General features: G+C 37.4%; 1 protein-coding gene across 1 annotated transcript in view; it reads left to right on the top strand.

Moving 5' to 3' along the window:
- Window positions 1–14,403, top strand: part of LOC136883108 (uncharacterized) — a 48,447-nt gene extending 34,044 nt beyond the window's left edge. Inside the window, exons 2-4 of the mRNA XM_067155295.2 lie at window positions 1,908–2,069; window positions 9,366–9,538; window positions 13,593–14,403. Coding sequence (XP_067011396.1) covers window positions 1,908–2,069; window positions 9,366–9,538; window positions 13,593–14,340 — 1,083 coding nt within the window. The 3' untranslated portion in view covers window positions 14,341–14,403. The remainder of the gene's footprint in view (window positions 1–1,907; window positions 2,070–9,365; window positions 9,539–13,592) is intronic.
- The last annotated feature ends 307 nt before the right edge of the window (window positions 14,404–14,710 follow it).

Genomic DNA, 14,710 nt, shown 5'->3' with positions numbered 1-14,710 from the left:
CAGGTGAGCTAGAGGTGCCCCAAACATCAATGCAAAAGAACCTTAAGGAGAGACAGTGGCACCTGTATAAAGTGCATCTTCATCAGCAACTTCATGGAGATGATTTTGATCGCAGAATGGCCACTGTATTACAGAAAGATCTCAGTTTACCAATAATATCCTGTGGGGTGATGAAAATTACTTTTCAAATGATATCACCATCAGCACTCACAATCTTCATTATTGGGCTGCAGCATATGCAATTCCAGTGAGGGGTTAATATGTGATGTACGATATTTTGGGAGACCGCATTATTGGGCCTGTTTTATAACCCCTTGGCTCACAGGTAGACATTATCTGGAATTTCTAAAGGCCAACTTGTCTCTAGAAAACCTTCCGGAATATATATATATATTTATTCCACTGCAGCTAGTACTGCATTATTGGTTCCAGCATGATGGTGCACCACCTCACTATTTTTGAACAGTTCAGGAACATCCTGGTGCACAATATCCTTCGAAGTAAGAAGTCTACAGTTGTCAATACACTTAATTCATAACTTACAAGTTACCTTCACCTCGTCAAATGATTCAACTGTCAATAAACTCATATTCTTGACAACATTTTAACATCACTTCAAATTGAGATGGTCCACAGAGGTCCAATTTTAACACTGTTCTTCAACCTTTAATCTACAACGTTTTATCTTCTCATCAATGTGTTCTACATTTCTACCATATGCCTATGACTTTTGTCTTTTGTCTCCTAGAAAGGAATATAGTGATCTCTTGACTAACCTTCAACATTATTTTCTCAATATTACTTTTTGAATAAATATGACTGATCGTCATTCTCATCAGAGTCTAATTGTTACCGCCAATCGCTCAACTTAATTTTATAGCAATCTTACTATTTGTTCATCACAGTCTGTTGCTTTGTCCATTTTACTTGTAATAGCAGCCTTTTAATGTCAATAATATTAATACTTTCACCTTTGTAATTCTTCACATTGAAAAAAAATATTTTAAAACCAACATTGTTATTTTTAATGTTATTTTTAGTTTAAGTCTCTTCAAGATTTTTAAAATTCATTTCATTTATTATATGTTAATCAAGTGCTTATTTTTATTCCGAGGTTAAGACAATGGCTGATGATGCCTTCATACTAGGCGAAACATGTACCATTTTTAGTTAATAGATCATGTAAATCATCCAAGACAATGACTTATTGTATTGATTACGTGGTCAATTTAATAAATAACTTACTGTTATTATTCTAATTAAATGGTATGTTCCGAGCTGTCACAGGAGAGATGGTGTGGGAGGACATCAGTAGACGAATAAGTTTGAGTAGTGTCTTTAAAAGTAGGAAAGATCACAATATGAAGATAAAGTTTCAATTCAAGAGGACAAATTGGGGAAAATATTCGTTTATAGGAAGGGGAGTTAGGGATTGGAATAACTTACCAAGGGAAATGTTCAATAATTTTCCAATTTCTTTGCGATCATTTAAGAAAAGGCTAGGAGAACAACAGATAGGAAATCTGCCACCTGGGCGACTGCCCTAAATGCAGATCAGTAATGACTGATTGATTCGACCTTTCACAAAGTCCGAAGGATGGTGATAAGCTGCCCGTGTACGTCCTCTAGGCATGCTGTGTTGCGATCTCTACCTGAAAAGAGACAGTAACGTCAGACACGCCCAACAGTCATCACGTTCACAACACCAGCCGCCATTTTTAGGAATGACATTTTCCTGTAATAAACATTCGGTCATATGAGGATGAAATTTTAATCAACATATTTCACAGGAATGGAAATACTGGGTTATCAGTTTTGTGGCATTCGGTCAAAGTGTTCATGGTGTAACACTTTCTATTTCTGCTAGTTTATTACTGAAACAAAATGATTTTATTTCTTTATTTCAGGTTTCAATGAATGATGGTCTTCCCAAGCAAGTGTGTTATCTCTGTGCTTACAAACTGGAAATTTTCTATGGTTTTTATACATCATGTTTAAGATCTCATAATAAATTAAAAGATTACTTAGTAACAAGAAGAATACCTGAAATCACAATTGAGGATGATGAGGTACGTATGAGTCATGCATGTTTCATAATGCTAGGACTGATAAACTAAAGAATGTGGTGCTATATCCTAAAGTACCTTGTAATGCTCAAAACTATATGAATTTTAAAATGTTGAAATAATTAAAATCAATGTGGATGGTTGAATGGGCTTTATTTTAACCTATTTTAGAACTATATCTGTTCATTTGAACAGATGTTTTTAAAAAAGTGTTCAGAGCACTTTTTCACTATAGTGTGTGATTTTCTACTTATCTACAAATAAAAAAGTTTTGAAAAATAATTTTCCTTTGTCAAAGTTCTATTGTTTACAAGACATTCTCTTCAGTTGCTCTTCCCAAGGAGAATGTGTTGTTTGTTTTAGTTTTATAAAAGTGAGTCTCTTGAATTCTGTTAATGTAGGATCCCTGAAGCTAATTGGCTGTCTTATTATTATTTAAAGAGCCTTTTTTTACATCTGTTTGAATGAATAGATATAGTTTTAAAATAGTTTAAAGTAAATTACATCCATTTTCCTTCCCATTTCACTGCCCCATTCACATTTATTTTAATTATTTTAACATTTTAAAATTCATATAGTTTTTAAGCATAGCAAGGTATTAAGATGTTTTTTAAGAAGATAAAATATACTTTGTAATTTCACCTAAGCATTGTAACGTACCTGAAGATGTTCCCAATGGAACGAAATATGTACTACAAATGATTAATTCATTTGCTTAAAACAAATATAAGTATCAAAAAGGTGGACATTTACTGTTATTGATTCAATGTAAATAAGATTTGATACGGGAAATGAAGCTGATTTCTTGCAATCTTAAAGCCAACCAGGCAAATAAATATGCCATCATCTATTTTAATATAAAGGCGAAAGTAGCTAAGTCAGCAAAAGATAGAGTTTTCTTAAAAAACTATCTCAAGGACAACCTAGTACCGGTACCTAAATTTTTAAATAAAACCCAAAGGAAACCCTCCAGCTACCACTATGATATACAGAAAATATTTAATTAAATTTGGCTGAAAAAAGAAATAAAATACCTTTATGGGAAGAAAGCATGTTTTAATGATAAAATGTATTCAGTACATTTCCAAGCCCCAACACTACTGTTGCCTTTGGAGTGGGATTTGTTCCAAAGATATTCCAAAAAAAGAATGGATATCATTCTAAGTAGGAAACAAGAAACCCTTAACAACAAATTATTATGGTTGAAAAATGCTAGATCAATTGAAGAAAAAGGCAAAACTCAATCCTCAAGTTTAGAAACAGATTTAAATGACCGATAATGGTCAAGTTTGTCAAATTTGAAAATCCCTCTCCCGTCGAGAACATTTCTAAAGTCAGTGTTTCCGAGGAGGAAAAGCACACGTTAAGTCAAGGCCCAAATTTCAATTGGATAGGAACGAACAAGGGAAAAGAACTGATTACTACTATTGCAGAAGTCGAAATAGCTATACAAAAACTCCCTAACGAGGTTCAAAATGACTTCAGTCATGAAGTAAAAAAAGAGTTAAAGGTCTCCCAAAGTGGTATTAACCGGGCGAGTTGCCCGTGCGGTTAGGGGCGCGCAGCTGTGTGCTTGCATACGGGAGATAGTGGGTTCAAACCCCAATGTCGGCAGCCCTGAGGATGGTTTTCTGTAGTTTCCCATTTTCACACCAGGGAAATGCTGGGGATGTAACTTAATTAAGGCCACGGCTGCTGCCTCCCCATTCCTAGGCCTTTCCTATCCCATCGTCGCCATAAGACCTATCTGTGTCCCTATATCTAATATGTTAAGAACTATTTCTTAAATTTAAATAAAAAACTCTTATGTATTGAACAGGTGGAATTTATAATCTAGTATTATTATTCGACTTTAAGTGGTATGTTCCAAGCTGTCAGCAGAGAGATGGTGTGGAATGACATTAGTACACGAATAAGTTTGAGTGGCATCTTTAAAAGTAGGAAAAAATCACAATATGAAGATAAAGTTGGAATTCAAGAGGACAAATTGGGGCAAATATTCATTTATAGGAAGGGGAGTTAAGGATTGTAATAACTTACCAAGGGAAATTTTCAATAAATTTCCAATTTCTTTGAAATCATTTAAGAAAAGGCTAGGAAATAACAGGTAGAAAATCTGCCACCTGGGCGACTGCCCTGAATGCAGATCAGTATTGATCGATCTTTTTGATTGTAATCAGTATGGGTACATAGTACATTTTATACATTATCTCTTTACTTTTCCTTGGCACTTCTTTGCTCCAAACAAGTTTTCTTACACTTTGATAGAATGCATTGCCCTGCTGTATCCTCCTGCTAATCTCCATGTCCACCGTAGCATTTTGCATTAATTCACTTCCTAGGTATTTAAAGTTGTCCATAATTTCCATACTCTGACTTTCAATTTTCACAGTGCCCTTTCCTTGCCTTTCCCCTCTCAACATTACCATAGTCTTGCTTTTCTCTGTTCAGTACATCTAGTTGTTGTTGCACTTCTTTGCTATTCTTTCCCCAGATCACAACATTATCTGCTAATAGCAGTATCTTCATCTCTTTATCTCCATTGGCTTCCTTTGTTTCCTTTACAATTTTGTCCATGATCATAATACACAAAAGAGGTGATAGCACACTCCCCTGTCTTAGTCTAGTCTTATTCCTGAACCATTCTGTCTTTCCAACTGGGGACAGTATTATGCTAACACAGTTGTAGTACACTGCTTGCACCATTTCTAAAATTTCTCCTCTGAGTCCCTTTTTAACCATGGTTTCCCAAACCTTCTCTCTGGGGACACTTATCATATGCATTTTCTATATCTATGTTCTACTTCGTCTTAAAACAAAAGTCACCATCACTAGCACCTCAGAAATAAAATAGTTAGGATTCATACATGTCTCCTAATACAACTTCATGGTGTATAAATAAAACAGTTTGCTATAAGTCAGATATTTATTTTTTGCTTTATTGTTTCAACTATCCGTTAAACTGTTACTACTTCTAACATTATGTTTGCTAGATAAATACCGTTTTTACTAGGATCTAGTGTGCACTCTTTTCAGCCAAATTTAATCTGCAAAATCAAGGTGTGCATTAGAATTGACGGTGCAGTAGATTTGTATGCTACGAAGGCAGATCAAATATAAACAGGAATTTGAATATACCGCTGGTAATAATTCTGAGGTGGGGCTTTCCCAGGATGTTGGTGAGGGTGTCTTGAGAAGGGATTTGCACACGTGAATGACAGTGGAGAGCTGGGCTGCTTAAGTACGCCATGGGTGAGCATGAGATGCACACGTTGTTGCGCAATGCATCATTATATCGAATTTCTCAAAAAAGAGGGCACCAAACCTTCCAAAATTTTGAGACGGCTCCGTGCACAGTTTGGGGAAGAAACGTGTTCACTGACTTCCGTGTATGAATGGGCTAAAAAATTAGTATCAGGAAGAGAAGCTGTGGAAAATGAACCTCATGGAAGGAGACCGCAGACAAGCATCACTGCAGACAACATTGTTGCCGTTCGTGACATTATTGGTGAAGATCGGCGAATAAAAATTTTGCAAATTGTGTCAGCCATAGGAATAAGTTACGGACTCACAATAATAACTAATATTGTATTGGTACACCTTTTCAATACTATATTATGCAATGTTTACATTACATTTTTAATCTTTTTTTTTTTTTTTTTTTTGCTTTACGTCGCACTGACACAGATAGATCTTATTGCGACGATGGGACAGGAAAGGGCTAGCAGTGGTGGGAAGGAAGCAGCCATGGCCTTAAACCTGCTATCTCCCGAATACTGAATACTGACCGCACTTAAGCAACTGCAGCTATCGAGCTCGGTCATTTTTAATCTAGGAACTAGTTTCGGCCTTGGCTGGCCATCATCAGCCTTAATGCAAAACTGTACAAACACATCCAATAACTAAAACAAATGTACAAACATACACAAATGATGTTAAAAAGTGTTTAAAAAAATCTGGGATCTATGTGCACAACACGTGAAATATGACAAAATTAAAATCAGTCTCTAAAATTCTTAGATGTGTTGCATCATGTTAAAATGTTCCATTAGTGCTTGTTACAATATCATGAAAATGCTGAAAAGTTCCTCGGTTGGAAATTGTCGATGGTTGAATCAAGGATGGCACACGACAATATGATTAAATAACAGGCACGTTCTTGGATTGCAGCTGGTAGAGATTCTCAATTCATTGCAGCATGTGGTGAGTTGCCTACTGTTGTGTGCCTCATAAACCATGAAGTTTATATCCTATGACAAGTTACAGAAGTGTTAAAACCATCATCCGAGATGAATTTAATTTCAGAAAATTGTCTGCCAGGTGGGTTACTTGTCTCCTCAACCAAGAACAAAAGACAAAAGACTTTATGCCAGGAAGTTTGTCAGAGACTCCTGTATCGCTACAAGAAGGAGAGAATTTCTTGCGTCATATTGTGCCTTGTGATGAAACTTGGGTGCATCATTACACCCCAGTCAAAGCAAGCAAGCATAGAGTGGTGGTGAAGAGATGAAGCAGGTTCGGCCAAGGCCAAAACTCGCCCATCTGCTAGAAAAGTGCTTGCAACCGCTTCCTTGGACTCCGCGGGCGTTGTACAGGTGGATTTTCTTAACAAAGGACAATTAATGCAGCCTATTACTGTCACCTTTTGGATTAATCAAAAGCTGCGTATCGCAACAAGCGACGCCGGCAACTGATCCGAAACGTCATTCTTCTCCATGACAATGCAAGGCAGCATACTACAGCTTTAACGTGGGAAAAATTGGAGGAAATTCACTGGACACCTCTGGAAAACCCTTCGTGCAGTCTAGATTTATCGCTGTACGACTACTGTTTGTTTGGACCATTCAAACAAGACCTTGTGGGACAGCTGTTCGATGATGATGCAAGTGTAGAAGAGCTCATGCGCAACTGGCTTTGCACATGTCCCTCTTCTTTCTATCAGGACGGCATCAAAACCTTACCAATACGATTAAGAGAATGTGTATCGAAGGCAGAACACTATGTAGAAAAGTGATCTCTATATGTGTACTTTTTTCTTGGTTGATGTAATACATTTTTAAAAATACCCGTTTATATTTGATCCGCCCTCGTAACTGAAAAATTCTGCTCAACTTTCTGCTTCTGTGTGTGCTTTGGCTCTGTTTGGGTTACTGTGTTGCACACTTCTGTACTTCATTTTACTACCAAAAAGTACCAAAACTGTATTTTTATGGGCATTTTTTATAAAAAGCTTCATTGTGAGTTTGACTTAATTGAGTTGCTGAAGACAAAAGAACAGTTTCATATAAACTGAGCTTCAAATGGAAGGTACAATTTTCTGCTGAAAACCATAGAAATAGACAAGCTGCAAGAGAATTTGATTTGGTAGAGAACAGTGGCACCCGCACAAAATGGCAATATTTGTGATGAGAAAGAAGTTCACCGACCCATAAAATGGAAGATATGAGGGAGGATCAAATATAAATGGGATTATATTTTTCATTTAAATTCATTTATTGATAAACACAAGGCAATTACAATTTATTTTTCTACATAGTTTCCTGCTTTGGAAATGCTTTTGTCCCAGAGTATGGGCAGCTTTTTGATGCCCTCATCGTAAAAAGAACAGGGTAGTGTCACCATCCAGTTGCGCACAGTCTTCCACACACTCGACATCTTCAAACCATTGCCCTCCTAGAGCTTCTTTAAGCGGTCCGAACAAATTGAAATCGCAGGGCAATAAGTCCAGGCTGTAAGGAGGATGATCAAGTATAGTCCAGTGCATTTCCTGTAGCTTGGAGACAGTTAGAGCTGCAGTATGGGGCCGCGCATTGTCGAATCGGTTCGTCTCGCCTTTTGCGGCGATATGCAACCCTCACCTCGTTCAACAGCTCGCAGTAGTAAGCAGCATTGATTGTGCGTCACTCATGCAAAAAAATCAGTCAGAAAAATGCCTTGCCGAATGAAAAAAACGGTTGCAGGAACCCTGCCAGCTGACAGTTGAGTCTTGGCTTTCACTGGTGCTGCCTCCCCTTTCCTCTGCCACTCCCTACACACACGCGTCTTTGAAAATGTTTGATCACTGAACTGTGCAGTCAATCTCTGGAAAATTTCTGCTGCTGTAACTCCTTCGCAAGCAAGAAATTTTATAATTACGTGTTGCGCAGTGGAGGGGTGCACCTGTTGCTCTGACATCGTAAGTGTTACTGACAAAACGGCAGGAAAAGTCTAACAGCACGTTCTCCCCATTCCTAACGGTCCTGCCTAAGCATAGCAGGAGCACGGGGCCAGTCCTACCAACTGTTGATGTTCAGGAACAAAAATCCTGTTTATATTTGATCGACCTTCGTAATTTTAATGTTCCTGTATTGTAATATTCAGAACAGTAGCAGTGATTAGGGGGAGAACCAGGGCGGCAGCCACCCCCAACTTTATGAAGAAAAGATATTCCATTTTAGCCACTGAATTTGTTAAGTTTCAGCAGACTGAAGAACCTAAGTCACCTGAAACTAGGAATTATAGAAAAAGCAATTTGTAGAATCCCCATTGTTTTTTCACTTAATTCCTTCCTTTAATTTCTTTAATTATTAAGAAAAATAAGCACAAAATGCCGTTCATTGCGGCTAACCGATCCGTACAGCGTCACAGCAAGTAGTGGAGACTCGTGCAGCATGTGCTGTGAGGAAGGGTAGTAGTGGGTATATTTTTTGCCAAGGTCAAGGACACTGAGGTATGATTCACCCACCTTCAGTAAATGTGTCTGTGTAATTCCATCTTTGTTAGTATGTAGTCAAATACTCAATGACATTTTAATTGTATAATCATGCTGAATTGTTATTTAATTGTAACACATGTGTACTTATTCTTTCTTTGATGAAAGTTTTATTTTATAGTATTGAATTATTACTGCACTTAAATTGGTAGACTGAACCTTTACGTCTCTGTCAAAATTCGCTCAGAGATCATCAAAAAACTTACTATTTTTATTCAGTTTTGATGTTCCCCCTTCCCCCTACTCTGCCCACTATAGCCCTCACACCCTGATACTTCTTGTTGTCCATAAAAAGTCCCCCCCCCCCCTTCTAACTTACAATCGCCGCTACTGATTCGGAAGTCCATAAATGGAACTTGTATGCAGTGAAATTAAGTTTTGCAGCTGTGCATTACAATTGCAAGCAAACATTTTTTAAAATTTCAAGTCTTTCAAAATAATTGGGGTCCACATTAGATTCAAGGATATATGGCACTCTCAAATATTTTAAAGATAGGCCTATACAGAATTCATTAGGCATTCATGAGACAAAATCTTTTATCCTACAGCCTGAAAACCAGCAGATAAAAATTGAAGATTCTCAACAGACGACAGATTTAATTGTACCTGTTACCACCGAATGTCAGAACCAGTGCAATGGCATTAGTCCTTCCAATGCTCCAGTACCTGGAAATGTAAAAACAGATGTGAATGATAATGAAAATTCTCCAGAAGATGAAAGGTGAGTACTGTGTTTATTGACATAAAGAACAATTTTTTAGATTTTGGTGTTCAGCATTAAGTGCAGAACATAAAAGTTGTCAGGAAGGATTAGAATGTGAATATCTTGCATTTCCTTGTCTTATTCAGTGTTTCTTCCTTTTTACATTTTATGTTTCCACAATTTTCTGCCAATGTAATGATTAGGAAGCCAATAGTACATTTTGCACAATATCTACTTTCTGTGAAATAGAATTTTCACTGAAAATACTCTTCTTGCTACCAAAGGAAATTTTAAGGAAATATCATCAAACTTTTACTTCATATTATCACTTTCAAAAATAAGGTGAGGGTAACAGTAAAAATATTCCTTATTGTTTTAAAATCATAAATATCCCAACATTTTAAAGCAGTTTTGCACAATTATTTTCTTGTAGAACAGAGGTGCTCACGCTGGGCATTACGTCCCGCGGGTGCCCAGCACTGTAACCAGGCAGGCAATGAGCGTATGCTATTCAACCACAATCCGTGAACGTTGGGCGAAGTTCTCCCAGTCACTCTCAATCACTGCGGTGATACACAAGTTTGAAATGGAGGCAGACAATAATGAAAGAAAGAGGGGAGCAATCCACATCATTTTCAATTTACGTTGTAAGGCCTACAACTTCAAATATTTTTGTAATGTATATAATGAATTACAATTTTTACTATTAAATTTTAAGAGGTGTTTTAGATACATTTCTAATATAATACAGACTTAAGGTGGATAAGCTGTGGCTTGTGGTTGCTCAGGTTTAAATTATCTGATAAACTCACCATCAATCCAATCATGCTTACTGGGAATCATATCCGTTAGGTTATTTATTTGATAACATACTGTACATCTATCTACATTTACACTGTTGTTATACTTTAATCTTGGATAGTAAATATCTATTCCCCACTCGATATGAAACTCCCTTGCCATTTAGACGCTAGCTGTTATCATTGGACGCCTGGTAAGTTTTATATACTAATTTTAAATTCAGTGAACAGGGAAAGCCACACAACACTACAACAATGTGCAAAATCAACTTGTTGAATTATGCAAATATTTTACATTTTGCTGAATGAATAACAAAAATTTTCCTTTTTTCAAATGTAAATACTGTCATTTCCGTCCAAGGAATTGTAAATCGTGGCTTGTATGCTTAAAACCTGCATCATTGTAAATTCTAACTCAAAAATTATAACATGTCAGCTTCCTTTGAATGTATAAACATAAGAAAATAAAACTGACTGTTTACATCAAGCGCAGTATAAATCAAACAGGAATATCTTGGAAAGGTTGGTTTTCTTGCAGTTATAGCAGTTTTTCCCTAAAATACTGTACCCATTTCAGCATTTCACTGAGTAGTGGAGGAGAGCTTCATAATGACAATCGAACGTCACCGTTCCCTTCCTGCAAAGTGCGTTCGCTTTCTCGCTTCACTGTGATGTATGCTTGCTACATGAACTGCCTGCATTTATGTCACGCCAGCCCAGCTGAGCACCTCCGTTGTAGATGTTGTAACACACCGTGTCAAATCCATTCAAAAGTGTCCTTTCATTTACTGTTTAAACTAGCATACCTGCCAACCCTTCCGATTTACCCGGAAACTTTCCGGTTTTTAACTCGTCTTCCGATTTTCCGATTTATTTTTACTTCTTCCGATTTTTGACTAATATAACCTCTAGTACCGCCAATATTCTTCCCCTTCGATGAAGGATAAATTCTTACGTACTTGTGTAATTTACGAAACCTTATTTTCAACCGTATTTATTTGTTGCTTTATTTCGTGAGTGTTCCGTCCGTCGCCTCCGTGTATCGTGTTTCCCGCACACCACAACAGCGTGCGCGCTTTATGCAGCTGGGGATTCGGGGCGACAATCGTCCCGCAAGCAAGAGGCCAGCGCGCGCTAGCGACTCAGTTAATCGGGACGAAAGAACGAGTTTATTGTGCTGTTCGCGCGCTGTTGACATCTTTTCTGTGCACAGTTTCGTCGGAGTGGTAGGCCACGTGTTTTTCCCCCTCTCTGTCAAAGTCGTTTGTTAATAATGTATGGGACATATTGAATTGTTTTGCATGTGGTAGTTTCGCGTATTTACAGTAAGTGCATAATTTTAATGAATTTAATGTTTTTAAGGGGGTTCTTGTCGGTGACAGTTTCTGGCATTTTCTTTTCTTGTTATGGCCAAAAAATATAACAAACGTTATCTCCAAGTGTTCAGAGATACCTATAAATTTCCGTTCATTTTACCGTCTAAGGGAAACTACCGTATTTTTCGCATAATTAACGCCCTTGCATAATTTACGCATCCCAATAATTTTGGGTCCAAAGTGGAGAAAAAGAAATGTTCACGTATTTGACGCACCCACAACTTCGAACATCCATCACTCAGCTCCGGATGCGTTTCGAAATAAAGATGCCAACTACTCAAGTAGCAGGCTTCCTATCGCGAAGCAGGCATTCCACACATAATTTGTTGTTATTAGCCGTCAGGAAATCCCACTGCACTAGTTTTACGAGTGTTTCGGGTACGGGACCTTCTGTGATCTCAAAATTGTTTGTCAGTACACAGTATTCCAGTAATACTGCATCATACAAACTCGCGGTGATCATTTACGTCGAAACATACGGGAATAGAGCAGCAGGCGGCAAGTATTCAGTGTCCAAATGAAACGTACGCTACCGCGGTAACAGAAGTGCACTTCAAGCGGCCAACAAGTCTCCCAAAGCATTTCGCGGACCGCGGCAAGTTTCTGCAAGTAGAGGATTATCTGCTTAAATATATGATTTTGTTGGGCAATGTTGGATAAGCCGTTTCTCACGAAATGCTGTATTTAAAAGAATGAGAAATAGCCGCGGCACATGGAATCAGTGTCTCGGTTTTGAAGGTTAGCCGAGGCTTGATTAATTTTCTGAAGAGAAATGAACTTTCTCTTCGACGAAGAACAACATTATGCCAAAAAATGATGAATGATTTCAACCATTGTCATCGCTTTGTGATTGAGAAGCGTGAAATGAAGAAATATTTGATCTCCCTTTATAGGAACCGCACGTCAGACGCCAATCAGTTTCCGTACGCCACAAAGTCGAAGAATCGATGAGAAAGGAACATATAGTGTTATCGTGCGCGCTATCGAAAGCCAAAAACAACGATGTACTGCAATGCTTGCTGATGGCAGAAAGGTTACACTTTACATTGCTCTAAAACGAAAAACAATGCCTAAAGCAAAATTTCCGCGAGTGATCCACGTTCGTATTCAACAGAAAGGATGGATGGACACTTCACTCGTACAAGATTAGATACGAACGGTTTGGGGTAATGTAGCAGGGTCCCTTCTTCGATGCCCGGCCCTTCTCGTGTTGGATAGTTTTTTTTTTTTCGGTATGCCATTCAGGTCGTATTTTCAGCTCGTAATGAGAAGAATATTTTCTAGTGTCGGTACTTGAAACCCACGTGTCTAACTTACCTGATGTACCGTATTTGACTTTTCAGAAAAAATCTCACGCCGGAATTTTACGTTGTATGACGATAATCGCAAATGAGTTGAACCAATTGTCTTTATATTATATTTGATGTATCTTTTAAACGTAAATGAATTATAAATAATTTGTAAAGATCTGAATTCCGTGAATAATTTACGCATCCGCAGTTTTCGCCTGTATTTTTCGTCAAAAAAGGGCGTTAAATACGCGAGAAAATATGGTATTATGGATTTTGTTGTGTGTGTCGGTGTGACATAAATATTATTATTCGCATGCAAGTGTCATAAATGAGAGTGATTAGGTACATTTTCTTGTAACCATTTTTATGTTTTCTTAGTTTAAGATTTTAAATTTAATGATCAATTCGCATTGTAACTGTAGGTATGTATGCCTTTTATCCTGAGCTATTTTCACGTAGACTGTGGTGAAATATGCGTGATGAAATCCAAGAATTAAAAAATCTTCCTATTTTTGGGTTCTAAAAGTTGGCAGGTATGAACTAGTAATGTGGCTTTAGTCTTTTATACATGAAAATAACGTTTGTCATTAATGTCTTCTTTTAGGTGTTCTTCAGATGGTGACCTGGTACTTTATTCCAGTACCACTGATAGTGTGCAAGAAACTGAACCACAAGAAACAACACAGTCTTTAGAGGAAACTCGGAGACATGATAACTGCAATGAGACTGTTCCACCAAGTCATGCACATAATCAGTCCTGCAGTTCAGAATCTGTGCTCAATTGCCGTTACTGCAATAAGGTATTCTATGAAATCAGGACTCTGCATGCCCATGAAAAATTACATAATGGAGGAATTCTTCTGTATTCCTGCAGAACATGTGGGAAAGAATTCTACTCAGACTCAGATTTGAAAATCCATGTGAACACTTCTTGTGCCCAAGAGATTCATAATGATTCTCAGGCTACTGAAACATGTGCTGCTCATGGTACATCATTTCCATGTAGAGTTTGTAATAAAATTCTCAGAAGTGCTGCTTCTCTTCTTAAGCATAAGGAATCAAGACAGCACTTGATGAGATTAAAGAAAATAGATGATGAATCTGTTAAGTCATCAGCTCAGAGGCTGCTTGGGAAAACATCTAAAGCATCTACAACCAAAGAAACCACCAAGAAACTGCTTTTCAAAGCATCTAAAACCCGGGAAATCACCAAGAAATCGCTTGTAATCAAAGACAAACTGGTCCCTCATTCTGCCTGTGTCTCAAATTATAATTCAGCTATTCACCAGCTTAAGAGGAAATCTTCCTCGAGTGTAGCAAACCCAGCAGTGGTTAAAAAAGGAAGACATTGAAATAAACTTACGGTACTTTCCCCACCAAGAGCTTACTAATCATTTATTAATGCTGATACTGATCTTCTGTCACTTTCATCTTTGGGTTTGCTCTCATCTTTGAGTTTGCTCTTGTAATCTTTATAAGCCTTCTCATTCTGTCCATTGCTTATAATTAGGGAACAGATTTTTATTTGCTAAATAAGTTTAAAAATTCTTTTTTATGTGCTAAAAAACCTAAATATATTTGATAAAAAATTAATAATATTCTGGTTTAAATATCACATAATCACTCACATTCAAGAGGTAAATGTATATAAAGCTTTGTATTAAAATATGGTGCTACCAAACATGCCCATTAAAGGCAAATGAATGTCTGCATATGGAAAAG

The sequence above is a fragment of the Anabrus simplex genome, chromosome 1, assembly GCF_040414725.1.
Source record: "Anabrus simplex isolate iqAnaSimp1 chromosome 1, ASM4041472v1, whole genome shotgun sequence".
NCBI lineage: Eukaryota > Metazoa > Arthropoda > Insecta > Orthoptera > Tettigoniidae > Anabrus > Anabrus simplex.
This window is presented reverse-complemented; position numbering and strand designations above follow the sequence as displayed.